Source organism: Pleurodeles waltl, chromosome 10 (genome assembly GCF_031143425.1).
Source record: "Pleurodeles waltl isolate 20211129_DDA chromosome 10, aPleWal1.hap1.20221129, whole genome shotgun sequence".
In the NCBI taxonomy this organism is placed as follows: Eukaryota; Metazoa; Chordata; class Amphibia; order Caudata; family Salamandridae; genus Pleurodeles; species Pleurodeles waltl.
In genome coordinates, this window is record NC_090449.1 from 4,653,376 (window position 1) to 4,676,084 (window position 22,709).

The window sequence follows — 22,709 nt, forward strand, 5'->3', positions numbered from 1 at the left end:
AGATTCCAGCAGGACTCCTCTGCATCATCTACTTCATCTTCTGGACACTGGGACTGCAACTAGATCCTCCAGGAACCAACATTCTGCAACTTCGGCAACAATTTTGCTCTGCAACATTGTTTCTCTGGCAACTGCAACATCTTCCCCTCTGTGGATCCTCTGAGGGTGGCAAGTCTTCTGCCTTTACAAGAAGCAAGAAGGAATCTGCCTTGGAGCAAAGGAGTCACTCCCTGCATCCGCAGGCACCAACTACAGTGATGACCTTCTGCATGGATCTTCTCTACTCCAGGGCTGCGTGGATCCTGCATCACAGGGGTGGTCTGGAGTGGTCTCATTGGTCCTCTCTACCAGCTGTCCAAGTTGGGAGAGGGTAAGCCCTTGTTTCTCCTTGCAGGACTGCAGCGCAACTCTTGCAGCTACCAAGGCTTGTTTGTCATAGTCCAAGGGATCTTCATGCTCTGTATAGCCCCGCCCCAGGACTCCTTCCTGCAAAGCACAGTCTCCTGCCTGCTGCTCCAGCGACATGGGACACTGCTCCAGGTGTGCTGAGTGGGCCTCACTGTGACTACTGTGCCTTCTGCCAGTGGGTTGCCTGTGGGGGCTGCCCCCTGTTCTTGTAACTCTCCCAGCTGCTGAGGGTCACCCTGGACTCCCCTCCTTGGGTTGAGTCCCATGGCCTTTGCTGGTCCTCCACAGCCTTGCAAACCTTCTTCTCCAACTCATGGATTTGCCAATGCTTATTGGTGGTTTCTGGCACCACTGACCGACTGCATCACGACCACTGACGTGGGACATCACTTGCATCACTTCTGAAACTCCTTTTCTGCTCCTGTGCTGCACTGCTGACGTTCTTCGTCCACCGTTGACCTGGTCCTACATCCATAGAAGGTTGGCTAGTGGCTCCTGCCACAACCGGACACTCCAACACGAACTGGACTTGGACCACTTCCTTTGCAGGTCTTCTTCTGTCAGGATCCACAGTTGGGTTCTTCCAGTCTTGTCTGGGTCTTGCACAATCCTCTTCTAAATGCCACCCTGGGGACCCCTCACTCAGCACACACACACTGCCTCACAGCTTGTGTGTGCTGGTGGGGAGAAAATGACTAAGTCGACATGGCACTCCCCTCAGAGTGCCATGCCCACCTCACACTGCCTGTGGCACAGGTAAGTCACCCCTCTAGCAGGCCTTACAACAGTATAAGGCAGGGTGCACTATGCCACAGATGAGGGCATATGTGCATGAGCACTGTGCCCCTACAGTGTCTAAGCAAAACCTTAGACATTGTAAGTGCAGGGTAGCCATAAAGAGTATATGGTCTGGGAGTTTGTCAGATACGAACCCCACGGTTCCATAATGGCTACACTGAAATCTGGGAAGTTTGGTATCAAACTTCTCAGCACAATAAATGCACACTGATGCCAGTGTGGAATTTTATTGTAAAATGCACCCAGAGGGCATCTTAGAGATGCCCCCCTGAATATCAGTCCGACTCCTAGGGCTAGGCTGACCAGTTTCTGCCAGCTGCCACAACCAGACGAGTTTCTGGCCACATGGGAAGAGTGCCTTTGTCACTCTGTGGCCAGGAACAAAGCCTGTACTGGGTGGAGGTGCTTCTCACCTCCCCCTGCAGGAACTGTAACAACTGGTGGTGAGCCTTAAAGGCTCATGCCTTTTGTTACAGCACCCCGTGGCATCCCAGCTAGTGGAGATGCCCGCCCCTCCGGCCACTGCCCCCACTTTTGGTGGCAAGGCTGGAGGAGATAATGAGAAAAACAAGGAGGAGTCACCCACCAGTCAGGACAGCCGCTAAGGTGTCCTGAGCTGAGGTGACCCCTGCCTTTAGGAATCCTCCATCTTGATCTTGGAGGATTCCACCAATAGGATTAGGGATGTGCCACCCTCCAGGACAGTAGCCATTGGCTACTGCCCTCCTGACCTAAACACACCCCTATATTCAGTATTTATGGGCATCCCAGAACCCAGGAAATCAGATTCACATAGGAAACCTACACAAAGGAGGACTGCTTACCTGAAAGCCCTGCAGAGACGACGGAGATGACAACTGCTTTGGCCCCAGCCCTACCGGCCTGTCTCCAGACTCAAAGAACCTGCGCATCCGACAGGGACCAGCAACCTCTGAAGCCTCAGAGGACTGTCCTGAATCCGAAGGACCAAGAAACACCCGTGGACAGTGGCACTGTTTAAAAACAGCAACAACTTTGCAACTTTCTTGCAACTTTTAAAGACTTCACTTTCCCCACCAGAAGCGTGAGACTTCACCCTCTGCACCGATGCCCCTGGCTCGAGCTCCAGAGAACCAACATTACAGGGAGGACTCCCCGGCGACTGCGACCTCGTGAGTAACCCGAGACGACCCCTCTGGACCCCCACAGCGACGCATGCAGAGAGAATCCAGAGGCCCCCCTGACAGCGACTGCCTGAAACAAGGAACCCGATGCCTGGACCAAGCACTGCACCCGCAGCCCCCGGGGCCAGAAGGAACAGAACTCCAATGCAGCAGTGACCATCAGGCGGCCCTCTGCCTAGCCCAGTTGGTGGCTGGCCCGAGAAGCCCCTATGTGTCCTGCCTGCACCGCTAGAGTGACCCCCGGGTCCCTCCATTGATTCCTATTTAAAAACCCAATTCCTGCTTTGCACACTGCACCCAGATGCCCCTGTGCCGCTGAGGATGTCTTTTGTGTGTCTACTTGTGTCCACCCCAGTACTCTACAAAACCCCCCTGGTCTGCCCCCTGAGGACGCAGGTACTTACCTGCTGGCAGACTGGAACCGGAGCACCCCTGTTCTCCATAGGCACCTATGTGTTTTGGGCACCTCTTTGACCTCTGCACCTGACTGGCCCTGAGCTGCTGGTGTGGTAACGTTGGGGTTGCCTTGAACCCCCAGTGGTGGGCTGCCTATGCCCAGGAACTTAACTTGTAAGTGCCTTACTTACCTGAAAAACTAACCAATACTTACCTCCCCCAGGAGCTGTTGATTTTTGCAGTGTCCACTTTTAAAATAGCTTTTTGACATTTTAACTAAAACTGTGTATGTTACTGCTCTAATTCAAAGTTCCGTACTTACCTATGTGGAGTACCTTTCATTTTATGTATTTACTTCAAATCTTGAATCTTGTGGTTCTAAACTAAATTAAGAAAATATATTTTTCTATATAAAAACCATTGGCCTGGAGTTAAGTCTTTGAGTGTGTGTTCCTCATTTATTGTCTGTTTGTGTACAACAAATACGTAACACTACCCTCTGATAAGCCTACTGCTCGACCACACTGCCACAAATTAGAGCATTAGAAATCTAATTTTGCCACTATCTTACCTCTAAGGGGAACACTTGGACTCTGTGCACACTATCTCTTACTTTGAGATAGTATATACAGAGCCACATTCCTACACTCTGGTACTCACCTCCTAGGGTTCATAGTTCATCTAGCTCCCCTCTACCCTCCACTTCCTTTGGTGGGGGTGCCTTTCACATTCCACTTTTTTAGTATTTGTTTTGGTCCTCCCCTAGGTCCCTAACTATTTGCTATTGCTTTTACCAATGCCTGTTGCTTTCTATGCTATTTACTGATTGCTAATGTGTACTTAATAGTGTGCTTACTTACCTCCAGTTGGGGTATTGCCTATATAGTATTATAGTATTTGTGTTACTATAATAAAGTATGTTTATGTATCTAACACTGTGTGGTTCTTTCATGTGTGTAAGTGCTGTGTAACTATAGTGGTATTGCATAAGCTTTGCATGTCTCCTAGATAAGTCTTGGCTGCTCATCCACGGCTACCTCTAGAGAGCCCTGGCTTCCTAGACACTGCCTACACTTTACTAATAGGGGATACTTGGACCACCACACTCCAGGCTCACCACACACCAGGCCAGCTGGCCTCTGACTTTTGTCAGGAGGTCTGTCCTGCATGCCAGCCTGAGATGTGGACGGATAGACAGGTTAAGGAGGTCCGTAACCACCAGTGACGTGGCCATTCCGAAGCTATTAAGGTCATCTTGGCTCTCGAGTAAGACAGCTTGATGAGAACTTCTGGTATTAGAGACATCGGTGGAAAGGCATAAAGAAATCTGCCGGAGCAGTTGATCCATAGGGCATTCCCCAGGGCCCTGGTTGGTAGTACATCAAATCAAAGCTTCAGCATTTTTTAATTTCTTTGGTGGCGAACAGGTCATACCCAGAGGTAAAATAAGTCGTAAATGACGTTGTTGTGCAAGACCTATTTGTGATTTAGTTGCAAAATCCTGCTAAGAGAGTCTGCCTGAGCACTTTGCACACCTGGAAGGTGTGTAGCAGTGATTGCTAGATTCCTGGCTAAGAGCCAATTTCATATTGCCTGGGCTTTGTGTGATAGGTCTGGACCTCGTCCTTCCCTGCGTATTGAGGTAGTACATGGTGGTCGTACTGTCCATCTGGACAAGCAGGGAGTTGGGTTTGAACTGGTGAAACGTTTTTAGCACTAGATGGGCTGCGTGTAATTCCAGAAGGTTGATATGGTATGTGGACTCCCTCTCTGACCATGTGCCCTGAATTTGGAGATGGTCAATGTGAGTCCCCCAGCCTAGTAGTGAGGCGTCTTTCACTATTTTTTGAGGAGGAGCCTCCTGATGAAAAGGCACCCCCTGAAGCAGGTTGTTTGGGGAGCACCACCATTTCAGTGACAGCTTTGCATGACGAGATAGTATTATCCTGTCCTTCCAATTGGCAGTCAGCTGGTCTCACTGGTCCTCTAGACATTCCTGTAAGGGTCGCATCTGGAGACGAGCATTCAGGGTGAGAAAAAAGGAGGATGCCATTGAGCCTAGGAGGGAGTATATTGTTCTCACTGTTGGAAGGCAAGCTGTCATGACAGAGTGATATTTCTGAGGGATCGATAAACATCTCTGCTCCGAATGATGCACTCTTTCCTGTAATGTGTCAGTGGTCACTCCCAGGTTATGCAATTTGTGAACGGGGACAGGATTTGACTTGCTGTGGTTTACTTGGAGGCCTAATCTTTGGAGAACACTGTAAGTCCAGTTGTAGTGAAGCTGAGTTTCTTGAGACGTGGACGCCTTGATCAGAAAATCATCTAGACAGAAGTAGACAAATATTTTGTGCTTCCTCAGATGGGCAGACACCACTGCCATTGACTTTGAGAATATTCTGTGTGCTTACTTGAAATCAAACTGAAGGGCAACTTGAACGTGAAAGTATGCGGCTTGAAGGTTGATCGAACAGAGCCAATCCCCTTGGTGTAATTAGGGATACATTTGGTGTAATGACAGCATCCGGAAGTTTTCTAGCTGAATCCACTTGTTGGCTGATTTGAAGCAGAGAATGGGTCTGAATTCATTCTTTTCTCTTTTTTACCAGGAAGTACCTGGAGTAAATACCTGTTCCTCGTTGGTGGTGAGGGACGGGTTTGCGACAACTTCGCTTTGCAACATTATGGGCCTCATTACGACCCTGGCGGCCGGCGGTAAGCTGGCGGTAACACCGCCAACAGGCTGGCGGTGTTCCACCAGCTATTATGACCGTGGCGCAATAGCCACAGCCATACCGCCGGCCCCTCCACTATACCGCCACGGCGGTAAAACACCGCCATGGAAAGGCTGGTGGTAAGGGGGACTTGGGGTGCCCCTGTGGGCCCCTGCACTGCCCATGCACTTGGCATGGGCAGTGCAGGGGCCCCCAGGCACTGTCCCATCGCCCATTTCACTGCCCGAATTTCGGGCAGTGAAATGCGCGACGGTTGCTACTGCATCCGCTGCACATCAGCATTGCCGCCGGCTCTATTAAGTGTTGATGTGACTTTTGTGCTGGGCCAGCGGACGGTAACACTGTTACCGTCTGCTGACCCAATGGAAAAGTCCAAATAGGGAGCCAGAAATACCACCAGCACTGGTGGTATACTGGCGCCTGCAGCTTCAACGGTCTTCTGGGAAGACTGCCGAAGTTGTAATGAGGGCCTATATCTCCAGCTCCTTCCAGCAACTGCAACATTTTCCCAGCTGTGCATCCTCTGAGGTTGGTGATACTTCAGCCTGCACCAAGAAGCAAGAAGGAATCTCCCTTGGAGTGAAGGAGTCACTGCAGGCACCAACTGCAACAACGACCGGCTGCGTGGATCTGCTCTCCTCTGGAACTGCGTAGATCCAGCATCACAGGTGGTGGGCTGGAGTGGTCCCCTCAGTCCTCTCTGCGAGCTGTCCTGCTTGGGAGATGGTAAGCCCTTGCCTGTCCTTGCAGGACAGTACCCCTGTGCATCGCGACTCTTGCAGCTACCAAGGCTTGTTTGCTCCTGCCAAGCACAGTCTCCTCTCTGCTGCTCCAGTAACATGGGACTCCTCTTCAGGTGTGCTGACTGGGCCTCACTGCGACTTACTGTGCCTGCTGTCGGTGGGTTGTCTGTGGGGGCTGCAACTGCTTCTGTTGACTCTCCGGACTGCTGAGGGTCATCTCAGACTCCCCTCCAAAGGTCGAGTCCGCTGGGCCTTGTTGTACCACTTCAGTCTTGCAATTCTTCTTTTGCTCCTCTTGCATTTGCCAAGGCTTGTTGGTGGTTCTCCTGCACTACTGACCATCTGCAACCCAACAACCGACGTGGGACACCATCTGCACTGCTCCAAGGACACCTCTTCAGCTCCTGGGCTCCACAGCTGGTCTTCTTCTCTGCTCATCGACCTGGTTCTGCATCCACAGAAGGGTGGGTAGCGGCTCCTGCCCCCAATGGACACTCCATCATGGACTGGACTCCTTTTGCAGGTCCTCTTCTGCTGGATTCCACCTTTGGTTTCTTCTTGTCTGGTCCTGTTCTTGTACAATCCTTTTTCCAAGTCCTCCTGTTAGTCCTTGGGAAGACCAGGTACTTACCTCTGCTCTTTTGGTTGCTGGGGGTCACTCAAGTACTCACCTCTTGGGGTTTGTAGTTCCTCCAGCTCCCCTCTAAAAACTCGACATCCTTGGATGGGGGACTGTATCTCGCATTCCACTTTCTTAGTATATGTTTGGCCGTCCCCTAGAGCCCTTGCTATTTTTACCAAGGATTGCCAATGCTTGTTGTTTCTATGCTATTTACTTATTGCTATTGTGTATATAATTAGTGTGTACTTATCTCCATTTGGGGGAACTGCCTATGCGTATTCTAGTGTTGTGTTACTATAATAAAGTACCTTTATTTTTGCAGCACTGTGTGGTTCTTTCATGTCTGTGAGTGCTGTGTGACTCTAGTAGGATTTCATAAGCTTTGCATGACGCCTAGATAAGTCTTGGCTGGTCATCCACAACTACCTCTAGCGAGCCTGGCTTCTAGACACTGACTATACTATACTAATATGGGATCCCTGGACCTGGTATAAGGTGATAACACCATAGGTGCTCACCACATACCAGGTCAGCTTCCTCCAGGGGGCACTTCTAAGTGCCCTCTGAGTGCATGTATTAATAGATCCATCACTTGATTCATTGAGGGTTTATTAATATGAGAAGTTTGATACCAAACCTTCGTATTGGTCACTAAAGGCATCATGTAGCTGGGGAACTCGTAGTGACCAGTGTCCAGCACATGTATTTAAAATGGCTTCACTGTTCACTTAATATGTCTGAGGATTGACAAAAACATAGCAGGGGCATATCTGCTCACGCAGGTATGCCCTCACATGTAATATAATGCACCCTGCCTTTAGTGCTGGAAGGCCTGCCAGAGGGGTGACTTACATATCTTGCATGCAGTGTAAGGGGACATGGCGCACAGGCTGTGTGCCATGTGCCATGTTGTGTTTTTATTTTGGGTCTGCACCACGACACAGAGCCTGCAAAGGCAGCACTGGATGCACTTAGTGAGACAGTCCCTGAGGGTGGCCCAATCTGTGCTGCAGCCCTCAGGGGCCTTCCTTTAGCACCCCATGCCCTAGGTACCAGGGGTACCATTTACTAGGAACTTACAGTGGCAACTAAAGTTTTGCCAATTGAGAAAAAGGACTGGGCAGTTTTAGGGAAAGAGATCTGGCACTAGGGACCTGTTTAGCAGGGACCCAGTGTGCTTTCAGTCGAATTTGCACCAGAAACCAGGCAAAAAGTGTGTGTGGGGGTGACCATGTCAAAAGAGGCACTTTCCTGTACTGACCAACTCAGATATTTACACACTGCTCACATACCTTCTCAGAAATGCATGCACCCACTCACAAATGCACTCAGAGACTCATGCACTCACTCACAGACCCACTCACAGATGCATGCACTCACTCAGAGACCCACTCAGAAACTCATGCACTCACTCACAAATCCACGCAGAGACTAATGTGTCTACTCACAGACCTACTCAGATACTCACACACTCACTCACAGATCCACTTAGAGAGATACACACACACACACAGATCCAGAGACTCATGCACTCACTCACAGACCCACTCAGAGACTCAGACACTCACTCACAGACCCACTCAGAAACTCATGCACACAGAGACTCATGTGTCTACTCACAGACCTACTCAGAGACTCATGCAGTCACTCACAGACCCACTCACAGATGCATGCACTCACTCAGAGACCCACTCAGAAACTCATGCACTCACTCACAAATCCACGCAGAGACTAATGTGTCTACTCACAGACCTACTCAGATACTCACACACTCACAGATCCACTTAGAGAGATACACACACACACAGATCCAGAGACTCATGCACTCACTCACAGACCCACTCAGAGACTCAGACACTCACTCACAGACCCACTCAGAAACTCATGCACACAGAGACTCATGTGTCTACTCACAGACCTACTCAGAGACTCATGCACTCACTCACAGACCCACTCAGAAACTCATGCACTCACTCACAAATGCCCTCAGAGACCCATGTGTCTACTCATAGACCTAATCAGACACTCACACACTCACTCACAGACCCACTCAAACATTCACATGCCACTCACATACCCTCTCAGACATTCATGCACCCACTCACAGATCCACTTAGAGACTCATGCTCTCACTCACAGACACACTCAAAAACCCATGCACTCACTCACAAATGCACTCAGAGACTCATGTGTCTACTCACAGACCTACTCAGATACTCACACACTCACTCACAGATCCACTTAGAGACACACATCCACCCACAAACCCACTCAGAGACTGGCGCACTCTCTCACAGACCTAATCAGACACTCACACACTCACTGACAGACCCACTTAGGCACTCTCACACCCAGTCACAGACCTACTGAGACACTTGTGCACTCACTCACGCACTCACTGTCAAAGGTTAGCAGCTACAGTTAGGAACTAAAATTTAAAAAACTTTAGAAATTCACTTAAAAAAACAAAGGTTACAGATACGTTATAGTTAGGAAACAACATAAAAAACCTAGAAATTTACTGAAAAAAACAAAGGTTACAGGGACGTTACAATCAGGAAATAGAATTTAAAAAACCTTATCAATTCATTGAAAGAAACAAAGGTTGCAGGGACAGTATAGTTAGGCTCACATTTCACTTGTACAAAACCAGTGAAATTCAACATTTATAGTTAAATGAGACTCCCCTACAATCCACTGCTTATGATCTCACATCAGTGATGTCACTACCATGTCATAAGTGATGTAATAAGTGAGGTCATAAGCAGTGCATTGTGGGGGCGTAGGTTTTAGTTAGCTCAGGTAACTATGACTGCTGAATTTCACTAGTACTTTTTGCAGTAAAATGTTTTATGAAAAAACTGTGCATGGCAAGGGCACAAGTTACAGTTACCTTAGGGCATGAGTTATAGTTACTTGAGATAACTAGAACTATAACTGGTGAATTTCTAAAAATTTCTAAAATGTGAGCCTAACTATAACGTCCCTGTAACCTTTGTGTTTTTTAGAGAATTTCTATGTTTTTTTTTAAAATTCTGTTTCCTAACTATAAATTCTCTGTAGCCTTTGTTTTTTTTCAGTGAATATTTAAGTATATATGTTGAGAAGACTTTTTTGAAACACAAATCTGAAGAAATTGGCCATAGTAGCCTTTTACTACAGGCCGCAAATTACATGTCTTAAGTTTTTCTCCAGGCCTTACTGAAGAAATGTGAACAGTACACTTAAGAACACATATTTTAAAGAAGTGCTCCGGGATCTCCAATCGTGGATGGGACCATTCAAAGCTTGTGACCTCAGTGGAGATTCCCCTGAGAGAGAACTGGGATTACAGTTAAGTAACCATCCCTTCTCTTATAAGTGAAGGTCTTTTTACAGGAGGCTGCCTCCTGTGGCCCTTATGTTCTGGTTATGGTGTCTTTCATCTGCTCAGTGTGGATACCGTGTCAGTCCTTTGTGCTATTTCTTCTATCCCTGGTTCTCTGCCCTTCATTCCAGCCACTCCTTACAGTTATAAGCACTCTGGTGGTAACCATGTTCTATCTTGTCTCTCTGTCCCTCCCCACCACCAGCGCCAGTGTGTGGAGTACGCTTTGAAGGCCCAGCCTCTACGACGTTATATTCCCAAGAACCAATACCAGTACAAGGTGTGGTACATGGTCAACTCCACAGGCTTCGAATACATCATGTTTGTGCTGATCCTTTTGAACACCATCGCACTCGCCATGCAGGTAGGAAGCTCAGGTGTCCAAACACACAATGGAGGAAACATTACCAGGGAAGCTCTCCTGCACAGCGCCAAAAGCATGACCTTAAAGGCATGGTCCGCTTGGTACTTTGGAGTTCTCAAATACCCTACAGGGGCATAACCTTAGAGGTGGGGGTCTAACTTAGTACTATTAAAATCCCACCCATCCCTCTCTTTGTTGCACAGGTCTGTGGTGGTACCCCTCATAGGGCATGACCTCAGAGGCAGTATAGATTCTTGCTTTGGAACTCAGAAGCTGTCACAGGCCGTGGTGGGGCTCAGTACAATACATTTTGGTGGGACTCCATAGCTCAGGGATTTTATTCACCTTAAAAAGATGAAAGGCTCAAAGGATCTGACAACATTCATATCTGTGATTTATGGGTTTCCTGCCGATATCTGTAGCAGGCACATCAAGCTATAGAATAGCATTCACATATCAAGTGTGTTTGAAACACATGAAATATCAGATTAAGCACTATATATATTCTATATGTTTTTTTAACGTTAGTAGCCATATGGCAATTGCCATCCATGCATTGCAAATTGTCAGCACACTCTCACCCCACCACCCCCACACCATACTTAGCCCCTCTACTGTTGTGCCTATGTGCATTTCAGAATGCTAAAATATGTCATCCTAATCAACAGGCTGAAACTACAAGGTCATGGTTAGACTTGTTATCTTCATTTTACTGTGGCCCATTAATTTCACATGTTGTCTGCTTAAGTGAGGGGCCTTCCTAGAGTAGCCCCACTCAATTGGGTCTTCCCCACCCACCCTTTGTCCTGTAGAGGTCTCACACATCCGTTTCTTCTCTTCCAGCACTACGAGCAGTCAAAACCTTTTAACTACGCCATGGACATCCTCAACATGGTGTTCACCGGCCTGTTCACTGTTGAGATGGTGCTGAAAATCATAGCCTTCAAACCAAAGGTGAGTGATGGGATACAGGAGGTCCTGGTGGTCTTAAAGGTGCGATGCCTTTATTCTTGGATTGTGCTTTAATGCAGCCTATTGGCTAACAATGCCTGTGCACTTCTCCAGTATTGGATCTTTCATAGATTCACATGCTTGAATCATCCCCGTTGACGAAGTGGGAGCCACACGGTAATCAACATACCAATATATATCATAGGCCCTAATGGCTATGAACAGTCTCTTTAATAACATATCCATGTCCTTTTTTTAAAAAGGATCAAACTTGGCTTATGACCAATCAGGTGACAGCACTCTCTAGAACACTCCCAAGAGAGGTAGGCTCCCTCAGATTTTCTACTGCATATCATGTGAGAGTGAGTCTCCCTGGGCTTTGCCCAGTTTTCTTCGCACTTCAGGTATTTTACCTACAATTTCAATTCAGATATGGCTGATACACATAAAAAGGATTATTTTGATCCTGTTTCACTAGTGGAAAAAAGAGGCAGCATGGTGTTGATTCTCATAAAGATTGTATATACTGCCTTCATCCTCACCATAAAGTGAAGGACTGTAAAATTTGCCGCAAATTTTCATCTAACACCCTTAAAGATTGTGAGTACAGACTCTTATAATGGCTACAAAAATCTCAGCCATGTATAACACTCACCTCAGAAGATGACTCCTCTAAAGTTCCTCACAAAAACCCATCTAAGAGGAAAATATTCCTTGAAGAACAACCTGAGACTTCTAAAGAGGCCTTGAAAATAAAAAAGTCTCATCATGAGACTACCAAGGGCGCATCTCATAAGTACGGAAAACAGAGACATGAGGCTAGTCAGAGTAGATCCCATCCTTCTACTACATCTAGAAAATCTCTTACCTCCTCAAAACCAGCTGCAGAACCATTGATGACAAAACCACCTTTGAAATTCACGTTAACGGAAATTCCGTAGACTGCAACGTCGACGATGAGAAAAAGTACTATGACATCTACAATGGTAGCGTCAACGATGACACTGTCGACGTTCACACTGCCACCTATCCCGTTGATGAAGATCTGCTGAACTACAGTTCCAGTTACATGGCAAACATTGCCAAAGACGACATCATCCAAGAAAAAGTCTAAGTCGACGTCAATACCATCATCAGTGACACAACCGACGACAGCCCTACCGTCGGCAACTCCATCGTCAATGACCTCGACATCGACAGCCTTACCGTCGACAACCCCATCGTTGACGGCACCAACGATGTCCTTGTTGACGATGGTCCCAGCTACAACATTACCTCCGCTGACAAAACCAACGGCATCGTCAACAGTGATTAAGATATCCAAACAGATAATTAGACCTGACGATACCTTTCACAGCAAAGTTTCTTCGTATCCGAAATTGTTACAAGAAGGAGAGACAACATCCTCTAAAATAATCAATTGCCCTATGGATATAGCATCAACTAGAGCCCGACAGCTCGCAGGGGCCACAGTCTTATGAAGACAAGGATGATTAACACATGTTTGAGACCAGAAGTCAAGACAAAAGTTCTAGACATGGCCTTCAACGGACAAGCGCTTTTTGGGAATCACATCGATGAATCGCTACAAACAATAAAAGCGGACACGTAAACAGCCAGGTCATTGGGAACCTTAGAGCTCAGGAAGGCTTCCTTCAGAGGAGCTAGAGGAAGACATCTCTCCTCAGATAGAGGTAGTTATCAAAGGTTTCGACAACCTTACCAAAAATATAGGCCTTATTTCCAGCAGCAAACATATATGCAGCCACCTTCAGCTGCTTATCACAAGCAAGGGCTTTGCAGAAAACAGGTCTCTCACTGGAAGGACTCCAACAGAACACAGTGACCTGTACGGAGTGTTGACTGCCACCACTTCCAGGTTGAACCTGGGTGCAAATGTCTCCAACTACCATCACCATTGGCAAAGCATAGCATTAGACAAGTAGGTTCTAGACCTTGTTATTCACGGACAAACTCTGGAGTTCATCCAACAACTTTGCCATCAGGTGCGCAGCCACCTAATTTTCACTTACTAGATCAGGAAGCTCGTATCATGCTAGAGAAAGGACTTATAGAAAGAGTTCCTCCATCACTGAAAGGAATGGTTTTCTATACCTGTTTTTTCCTAATCAAGAAGAAATTAGGAGAATGGAAACCCATACTAAACTTACGGAAACTGAATACATTTGTAAAGAAACAATCTTTCCGTATGATCACTCTTTCAGATGTTCTCAAACTCTTAAATCACAATGATTATATGACCACCTTGGATATGCAATATGCGAACTTTCATATCCCTGTCCACGACAAACACAGCAAATTCCTCAGGTTTATGGTAGCCGACACTCACTACCAATTGAAAGTTCTTCCTTTTGATCTCAAATCAGCACCACGTTTTTTCACAAAGTGCCTAGCCCCAGTGGCTGCCGCGCTGAGAAGCTCAGGACACCAATATTGTGATATCTTGATAACTGGTTGATCAAGGCGCAGTGGGCAGCGCAGGTCTGACACTCTTCATACACTTGGGTCTCATGGTCAGCCACCTAAAATCCTCCACTGTTCCAACAACGCAAATCCTATTTCTGGTGTAGGAATGTACCCTCTTTCTGACATGGGAACCACCACTTTTTGCCTGTTGTTTGTATGTTTTGACTGTGTTCACTGGGATCCTGCTAACCAGGACCCCAGTGACAAGCACTGAGGAGGATGTCAGAGCACTCTCTCTCAATGTGCATGTATGTTTGGCCGGCCATCTTGGGCCAGCCAAACACACATGTACAGTAGGCTCAGAGCTTGCACAGGCTCCCAGCCTGCCTGGGAGTGCCCTGGGTGGGTGCTCACAGCCAATCCTGATGCTACTCTGAGCAGCGTCATGATTGGCAGCAGTGCAGGCTGGGAGCCTGTGCCTGCAATGCAGAAGAGGAGATGGAGTAGCGGAGTGGCGGCGTGCAGGTACGTTTCTTTTTATTTTAATATTTTTTAATTAAATTGCACTGCCTCCCCTGCCCAAAATCCCCCACACACCCCTGCGCCACCCCCACCCTGCAGAAGCGCAGTGAGCTGCGACTGATCGGAATCATACCCCAATACTGTTGTCAGTATTGGTTCTATGATTCCATGCACTCCTGGGGCTCCTTAGAGGACCCCCAGCATTGCTCCAACCAGCTTTCTGGGGCTTTCTGGGCAGCCCAATCTGCTGCCAGCCCTCCGATAGGTTTCTCCCCTCCTGCTGCTTGAACAGCTCAAGCCTAGGTAGGCAGAACAAAGGATTTCCAGTGGGACAGGGAGGCAACACCCTCTCCTTTTCGAAATAGGTGTTGTAAGGCTTGGGAGGGGTAGCCTCCCCAAGCCACTGGTATGCTTTGAAGGGCACATTTGGTGACCTCCTTGCATAAACCAGTCTACCCTGGTTCAGGGACCTCCAGTCCCTGCTCTGGCATGAAACTGGATAATGGAAAGGGGAGTGGCCACTCCTCTGTCCATCAACACCCCAGGGGTGGTGCCCAGGGCTCCTCCAGATGACCCCTTGATTCAGCCATCTTGAATCTAAGGTGGGCAGAGGCTCTCGGAGCATTTGAGTGGCCAGGTCAGGCAGGTGATCTCTGAGTGCACATCGGAGAGGTGGTCATCTGGCAAGGTGACCAATCCCCCTCTAGGATGGATCCTCAAATTCAGCTGGCCAGACTCTAGCAAGCATCCTCTGCAACAGTTACTTCGACTTCTGGCCACTGGATCTGCAACTGGGCTCCACAGCAACGACTCTGATCTGCAACATTGTTTCACCGGCTTCTTCCAGCAACTGCAACATTTCCCCATCTATGCATCCCCTGAGTACAGCAAGTCTTCAGTCTGCACAAAAAGCAAGACGGAAACTCCCTTGTAGGTCTCACGTCACTGCATCTGCAGGCACCAACTGCAATGATGACTGGCTGCGTAGCTCTCCTCTCATCCTGAGCTGCATGGATCCTGCATCATGGGTGGTGGTCTGGAGTGGTCCCCTTGGTCCTCTCTGCCAGCTGTCCTTTGGTGGAGGTGAGCCCTTGCCTTCCCACTCAGGACAGTACCCCCATGCACTGCGTCCCTTGCAGCTACCAAGGCTTGTTGGCATCTGCTCCTAAAGATCTTCAGGCTCTGTGTAGCCCCAGCACTCTTCCCTGTGACCCACAGCCCTCTACATGCTTCTCCTGCGATGTGGGACCCTTCTCAGGTTGTGCTGCATGGACCTTACTGCAACTCCTGGGCTCCTTACCTGTGGATCTTCTGTGGGTGCTGCCTTTTCTTCTTTGGACTCTGCACTGCTGAGGGTCTCCTGGAACACCCCTGTGGGTTGAGTCCTACTTGGACCATGCTGGTCCCTGGCAGCTCCACTTTTTCTCCAACCGTGACTTTTGCCTTGGCCAAGGCTTGTTAGTGGTTTTCCCACATCACAGACTGACTGCAATCCTTCATCTGGCATGGGGCATCTACTGCATCACCCAGGAACTCTTCATCTGCTCCAGTGCTGCATTGCTGACTGTCTTCGGCTCCCCGTAGACCAACTCTTGCATCCACAGACGGGTGGGTAGTGGCTCCTGCCACCACCCAACACTCTAACTGGAACTGGACTTGGTCCCTTTCTTTGCCAGATCTTCCTCTTCCAGGATCCACCTTTCTTGCAATCTTGTCTGGGTCTTGCAATATCCTTCTCTGAAGTCCTATGGGTCGGTTTGGGTAGAACCAGTAAATTACCTCTTTCCCTCGGTCGCTGGGGTCCCTCTAGTACTTACCTTGTGGGTTTCCTAGTTCCTCCAGCTCCCCTCTACCGATTCCACCTCCTTGGGTGGGGACCCTACTTTCGCATTCTACTTTCTTAGTATATGGTTTGGTGTCCCCCTAGGCTTTCAGTATTGCCTATTGCTTTTCACTGTGTTCTATTGCTTTTTATGCCTATTTGTATGCCTAATCCTGATTGTTACTGTACATATATAGTGTGTTTACTTACCTCCTATTGGAGTATTGCCTAACTAGTGTTCTAGTACTGTAATGAAGAGCCTTTGTTTTTGTAACAGCGTGTTGTTTCTTTCATGTGTGTACGTACTGTGTGACTACACTGGTATTGCATAAGATTTCTGTGTCTCCTAGATATGCCTTGGCTGCTCATCAACAGCTACTGCTAGAGAGCCTGGCTTCTAGACACTGCCTACATTCACTAATAGGGGTTGCCTGGACCTGTTATAAGGCGATAACACCATAGGAACCCGCCACACACCAGGCCAGCTTCCTACATGTGGGAGCAATTCTAGATACCCAACAAGACAAAGCATACCTGTCACAAGAGAGACAACAAAGTTTTACAGCTTCTAAAACTAAAAATTCAATCAAGAAAGTGCATTTCAGTACATATTTACAAATTCCTTTTGGGGATGATGTGATCTTCTATAGATCTCCTGCCATTCGCTTGGCTGAAGATGAGCCCCATGCAGGAAGAACTCGACAAACAGTGGTTGCAGGTAACAGGCTAATTCGTCGATTTAATCAAGGTGACACCTCAGATTATATCGGCTTTAGCTTGGTGGACAGTGGCGAACAATCTAGACAGAGCTCTCTTATTCCTTCCTCAGCTCCCTGATTGCATTATCACCATGGATGCATCCCTGGACGGATGGGAAGAACACTTGTAAGAACTACAAGCCAAGGAAAGTGGACTATAGGCCAGAAAGCTCTTCACATCAATAACCTTGAACTTCAAATGATTTGAGCCTGTCTTCTGAGAATAGAGAATACTTCAGTCATCTTGTGCACAAACAACACAACAAGCATGTTTTACATAAACAAGCATGGAGGTACCATATTGTTACCCCTATCGTCCGAAGCGCAGAGGATTTGGAATTGGACAATAAAGCATGGCATCCCTCTCAGAGCGGAGCATGTCCCCGGACTCAGCAATACTTTGGCGGTCAGTCTCAGCAGAATGACATCAACCTGTCACAAATGGGAGCTAGATCGGACCACTCTGGACCATGTATTATTTTGGTGGGGCAAACCAACACTGGACCTGTTTGCAACACTACAGAACAACAGATGAAAGTAGTTTGCAAGCTGGCATCCCCATCCAGGATTGTGCGGGAATGCATATTTGATAACATGGTCCTGGATCTTTGCCTTAGTTTTTCCTTCGATTCCTGTGATCTCAAATTTTGTAAGAAAAATCAAATCAGAGAAGTGTCAGATCATACTGATAGCTCCCAGGTGGCCCAGGCAACACAGGTTCACCGAGCTTTGCCTGCTATCCGAAGCTAACCACACCCTCCTCAAGCCAGTGCCTCACCTGTTATCGATGAACAAGGGCCAGGTACATCATACAGACCCAACATCTTTCCACTTGTGTGCATGGCTCCTGAATATAATGAATTCAGGGACCTTAACATCTTGCGGGAGTGTTGAGAGATTCTCTCTAAGGGGCAGCAAATTCAACCTTGAAAACGTACAGATTAAAATGGAAAAGGTTCTGCGTCTGGTGCCAGAAGTCCAGCTTACATCCTCATGAAATGTCACTGGAACAGCTCTTGCCTTACCTGTTTTCTCTGGCTCAGTCGGGTCTGGGTCACTCCTCAATAAAAGTGCATCTGGCTGCAATTTCCGGATATGCCCATTCTAGTGGCTGTACTTCCTTATGCTCCAGAAGAATCATCAAGCAATTTCTGAAAGGCCGCTTTAGAGCTTTTCCTCCAGTGAGGATTCCACCGCCTGAGTGACATCTAAACATAGTGTTAGCACAATTAATGAAGCCATCTTTTCAGCCTATTCATAAGGCTGACCTCAAATTCTTCACTTGGAAAGTCTCTCTGCTTTTAGCTCTTACAAGCGCCAGAAGAGTATGTGAAGTCCAGGCCTTCACCAAGCAGGAACTTTTCTTGCACTTCACATATGATGCCATCATACTTCGAACAAAGCCGAGATTCATTCCTAAGGTACTTTGTGATTTCCAACTTAATAAAGCTATAGTTCTAAGCACTTTCTTTTCAAACCCAAGTTCTCTGTCAGGAAGATCCTTGCATGCCTTGGATTTTATGAGATGCCTCAAATTCTATTTGCATCGTACAAAGACTTAAGGGAAGACTACTCAGTTATTGGTATCCTACAGTCAAATGCGTATGGGAACTCCAGTAACTAAACCAATAATTACCAGATGGATTTCAACTGCAATACAGTATTGTCATTGTAAAGTTGGTCGATCTTTGTCGAACAAGGTCAGAGCGCACTCAACCAGGGCAGTCTCTACATCCTGAGCCCTCTTTGCTGGTGTGCTGTTGGACAAGATATGTTGGGCGGCAATGTGGAGAAGTGTGCACTGATTCATACAGCACTACTGCCTAGAATCAGCAGAACGCACTGATGCTGCAGTTGGTTGAGCAGTACTACGTCATCTCTTTCAATAAGACGAGCCTCCATTGGTTAGCCTTTTAGATCTATCTACTGAAATAGCTTTCAAATTGCTGATTATTGTTATCATTATCATTATTATAGTTGTTATTATTATTACTCTTATTATTTTTATATAAGTATATGCATACATTTTATTATATACATGAGTATACATGTTTATATTACTATATGCATGTGACCGTAAATATATATATGTCGCGGTCCACCATTTCCTTACTGTCCTGGTCAGTTGAAACTGGAGTGCGACCTTGCTTCCTCCACGTTCCAATCAGGCCAAGATAGGGGCAACACCTTTCGGCGGTGCTGCTAACAAGAAAACGCCTAGACAGTCCGTGCCCTCCAGAAGGAATCCCAGAGGAAAAACCCAAAAGGGAAAAAACCTCTTTTGTAGGAGCTCCCAGAAACAGGAAAAGGGTGAACAGCAGGATAACATGACTTCAAGAGCTGGAAACTCCAAAAGCTGCAGGAAAAAACAAGCAGGGAAAATACTCCACAAAAATAACAAGCAGGGGCAAGGAACACCACCAGCAGGAAGTATTGCAACGCAAGGAAAACAAGAATCTGTCTCATTATATACCAATGGACAGGAAGTGACATGCAGGAAGAAAGATAAATGTCGTCTTGAAAATCTTGAATGTTTAGTATAAACAGAGACTTTCTGGTAAAAAAAAACTCAGAAAATTGGCGCTCAATGCTCCAGGATCCTAACAAAAGGAGACAGAAAAAAGAACTGTCCTAACTGTAACCCAACTGACACCTCACTCTCACCTCTGCGGCATGGTGGAATACTGGAGGGTCCCAAGGCCTTAAAGGCACGAGGCCAGGTTTTTGTTCTGCTATGTTCATTTGCAGCCTATTGGCTAATAATGCCTTTGTCTTTCATTGCAGTTTTTCTCTCTATAGAACATAGCTAATGCATTTTATGGCTCTCTTCTCTGCTTTTCAGAAATGTTTTAACTCTGGTTGAAGTGTTTTATTAAAGACAAACTTTACAAAAATAGGGCACTTTTAGCCTGTTTGTCAACATAAACTGCATGATTACATAGACACATGTATATGATATAGGGGGTGATTCTCACCCTGGCGGGCGGCGGAGGCTGCCCGCCAGAGTTCCCCCCTCCAAAATACCGCTCCGCGGTCGAAAGACCGCTGAGGGTATTTTGGGTTTTGCACTGGGCTGGCGGGCGACCGCCAAAAGGCCGCCCGCCAGCCCAGTGCAAAACACCTTCCCACGAGGACGCCGGCTCAGAATTGAGCCAGCGGAGTGGGAAGGTGCGACGGGTGCTGTTGCACCCGTCGCGTATTTCAGTGTCTGCAAAGCAGACACTGAAATACAAAGTGGGGCCCTCTTACGGGGGCCCCTGCAGTGCCCATGCCATTGGCATGGGCACTGCAGGGGCCCCCAGGGGCCCCACGACACCCCATACCGCCATCCTGTTCCTGGCGGCAGAGCCGCCAGGAACAGGATGGCGGTATGGGGTGTCAGAATCCCCATGGCGTCGCAGCGAGCTGCGCCGCCATGGAGGATTCTTATGGGCAGCGGAAAACCGGCGGGAGACCGCCGGTTTTCCTCTTCTGACCGCGGCCAAAGCGCTGCGGTCAGAATGCCCTGCGGGGCACAGCCAGCCTGTTGGCGGTGCTCCCGCCAACCCTGGCCCCGGCGTCAGAATGACCCCCATAGATATGTACTAAAATTCTGAACACAATTTTATGCTTACATATACATTTAATGTATATACATGTGTGTTTATATATGCTCCGGAGTCCCAGTGTTTGGGCGGGAATATTCAGTGCTTACGACTTTGATGAGGATTCCCCTGGAAGAGAACTAGGATTTACAGGTAAGTAACTTATCCTTCTCTCCTCAACTGTTAAGTGAAGAGACTATGCTCTCCAAATAGTTTTTGGTGCAGTGCTGGGAACATGTCTTACTCCATTTTTTGAACTTTCATAGATTCACATACTTGAATCATTTTCCGTCATCAAGATGGGAATCCCGGTACCTTAGAACAGTAATGTCATTAAAGGCCCTAGGCCTTTTGCTTTAGTAACATATCATAGTCATTACCAAAAAAGAAATAAACTTGAGAGTGAACCAATCAGTTGATGTAGGAAAATACTGTCTTTCTAGCATAGTTACCACTACTTTTTGCCTGATGTCAGTATGTTTAGACTGTAGTTCACTGGGATCCTGTTGAGCAGGACTGCAGTGGCTGAGCTCTCTTCTCTAAATGTGGTTGCTTGGTAACGTTCTTGCCCCACAAGTGGCATACTGGTGCACCCATGTAAGTCTCTAGTATATGGTACATAGGTACCCAAGGTATTGGCACACTAGGGGTCTCCCTTGGGCTGCAGTAGGTATTGTGCTACCCATAGAAGTCCATGCAAACTGTCTCTGCTGGCCTGCCATTGCAGCCTGCGCGAAATGGTGCATGCATCCTTTCACCCCCGATGTAAGGCTTAACTTATATTGTGGTCTGGTCACTGCACTAGAGCACTGTAAGTCACCCCTCTGGTAGGCCCTCTAGCCCAAGGGCAGGGTACTTGCCCCTAAGTGTGAGGGTACTCCTGCATGAGCAGAGTACCCCTACAAACCCCAGACTACATTCTCTGGGCTTTGTAAATGTGGGAAAGCCATTTTGAAATATGTAGTGGATACTGGTCAGCACGAGGAGTCCAGCTACATAATGGTTTCTCCAACCCTAGGCTTTTTTGGTATCAAAAAGTCGTGCTCCGAGTGCCGGGCCATGCACCCGAAGGCCTTGAGGGAGCGGTCCCTCAAGCTTATGGCAGCCTGACGCCTGACTCCACGTAGTTCCCGGTCGCGCTCGAAGGGGAAGGTCTTGAGACCGGTCACGGAGCCACCACCATTCCTCTTCTTCGAAGTCTTCAGGTCAAGGTAAGAAGAAGAAATCAAAGAGATACTGTAATTTTTCGGCTTCACCCCGTTGCTCCGCTGATGTGATGCAGGAGGAGTGTCGACGCTGGAGGCCTCTGTCTTCAGATCCTGCTTCTGGGTCCGCTCCGCACTTCCCAGAGTTTCCGGAAGCTTGGGCAACCCCAGCCCAATTAAAGGAGTTTTATGAGGACATGCGCCTCATTTTTGGGCAGGCCGACCCCGATACAGCGCCTTCGGGCCCAAGGGGTTCGGTCGGAGGGCCTTCTGGTTATGCTCAGGTAGCTCTGGATGCGCTCTCGGATCTGCACGGTCGTAAAATTGAGACCTTCCCTAGCACTGGTTCGATTGGCGACGCTTTCGACGTAGGTGGTGCTCACCATCGACGTCGACCCAATCTTCAGCCCCGACTCGGAGTCGGACCAGCGTCGGCTGACGCCACCTTGTTCTTCGATGAGGCCTATTCACCTCTGGTTGGATTCTGACATTTTTTCTTATGGGTACAAATTAGGGGAAGGATTGTAGGGGTCTTGAGACTGGTCACGTAGCCACCTCCATTCTTCTTCTTCGAAGTCTTCGGGTCAAGGTAAGAAGAAGCAGAAATCAAAGAGATACCATCATTTTTCGGCTTCACCCCGTCGCTCTGCTAATGTGATGCGGGAGGAGTGTCGACGCTGGAGGCCTCTGTCATCCTGCTTCTGGGTCCGCTCCGCACTTCCCCGAGTTTCCGGGAGCTGGGGCAACCCCTGCCCAATTAAAGGAGTTTTATGAGGACATGCGCCTCATTTTTGGGCAGGCCGACCCCGATACGGCGCCTTCGGGCCCCAGGGGTTCGGTC

The 22,709-nt window shown here is 47.9% G+C and overlaps 1 protein-coding gene across 1 annotated transcript in view; it reads left to right on the top strand.

The window, feature by feature from the left end:
- The window catches only part of CACNA1F (calcium voltage-gated channel subunit alpha1 F), a 1,139,147-nt gene that overhangs the window by 664,889 nt on the left and 451,549 nt on the right, over window positions 1-22,709 (top strand). The window contains exons 29-30 of the mRNA XM_069209307.1: window positions 10,441-10,599; window positions 11,443-11,553. Coding sequence (XP_069065408.1) covers window positions 10,441-10,599; window positions 11,443-11,553 — 270 coding nt within the window. The remainder of the gene's footprint in view (window positions 1-10,440; window positions 10,600-11,442; window positions 11,554-22,709) is intronic.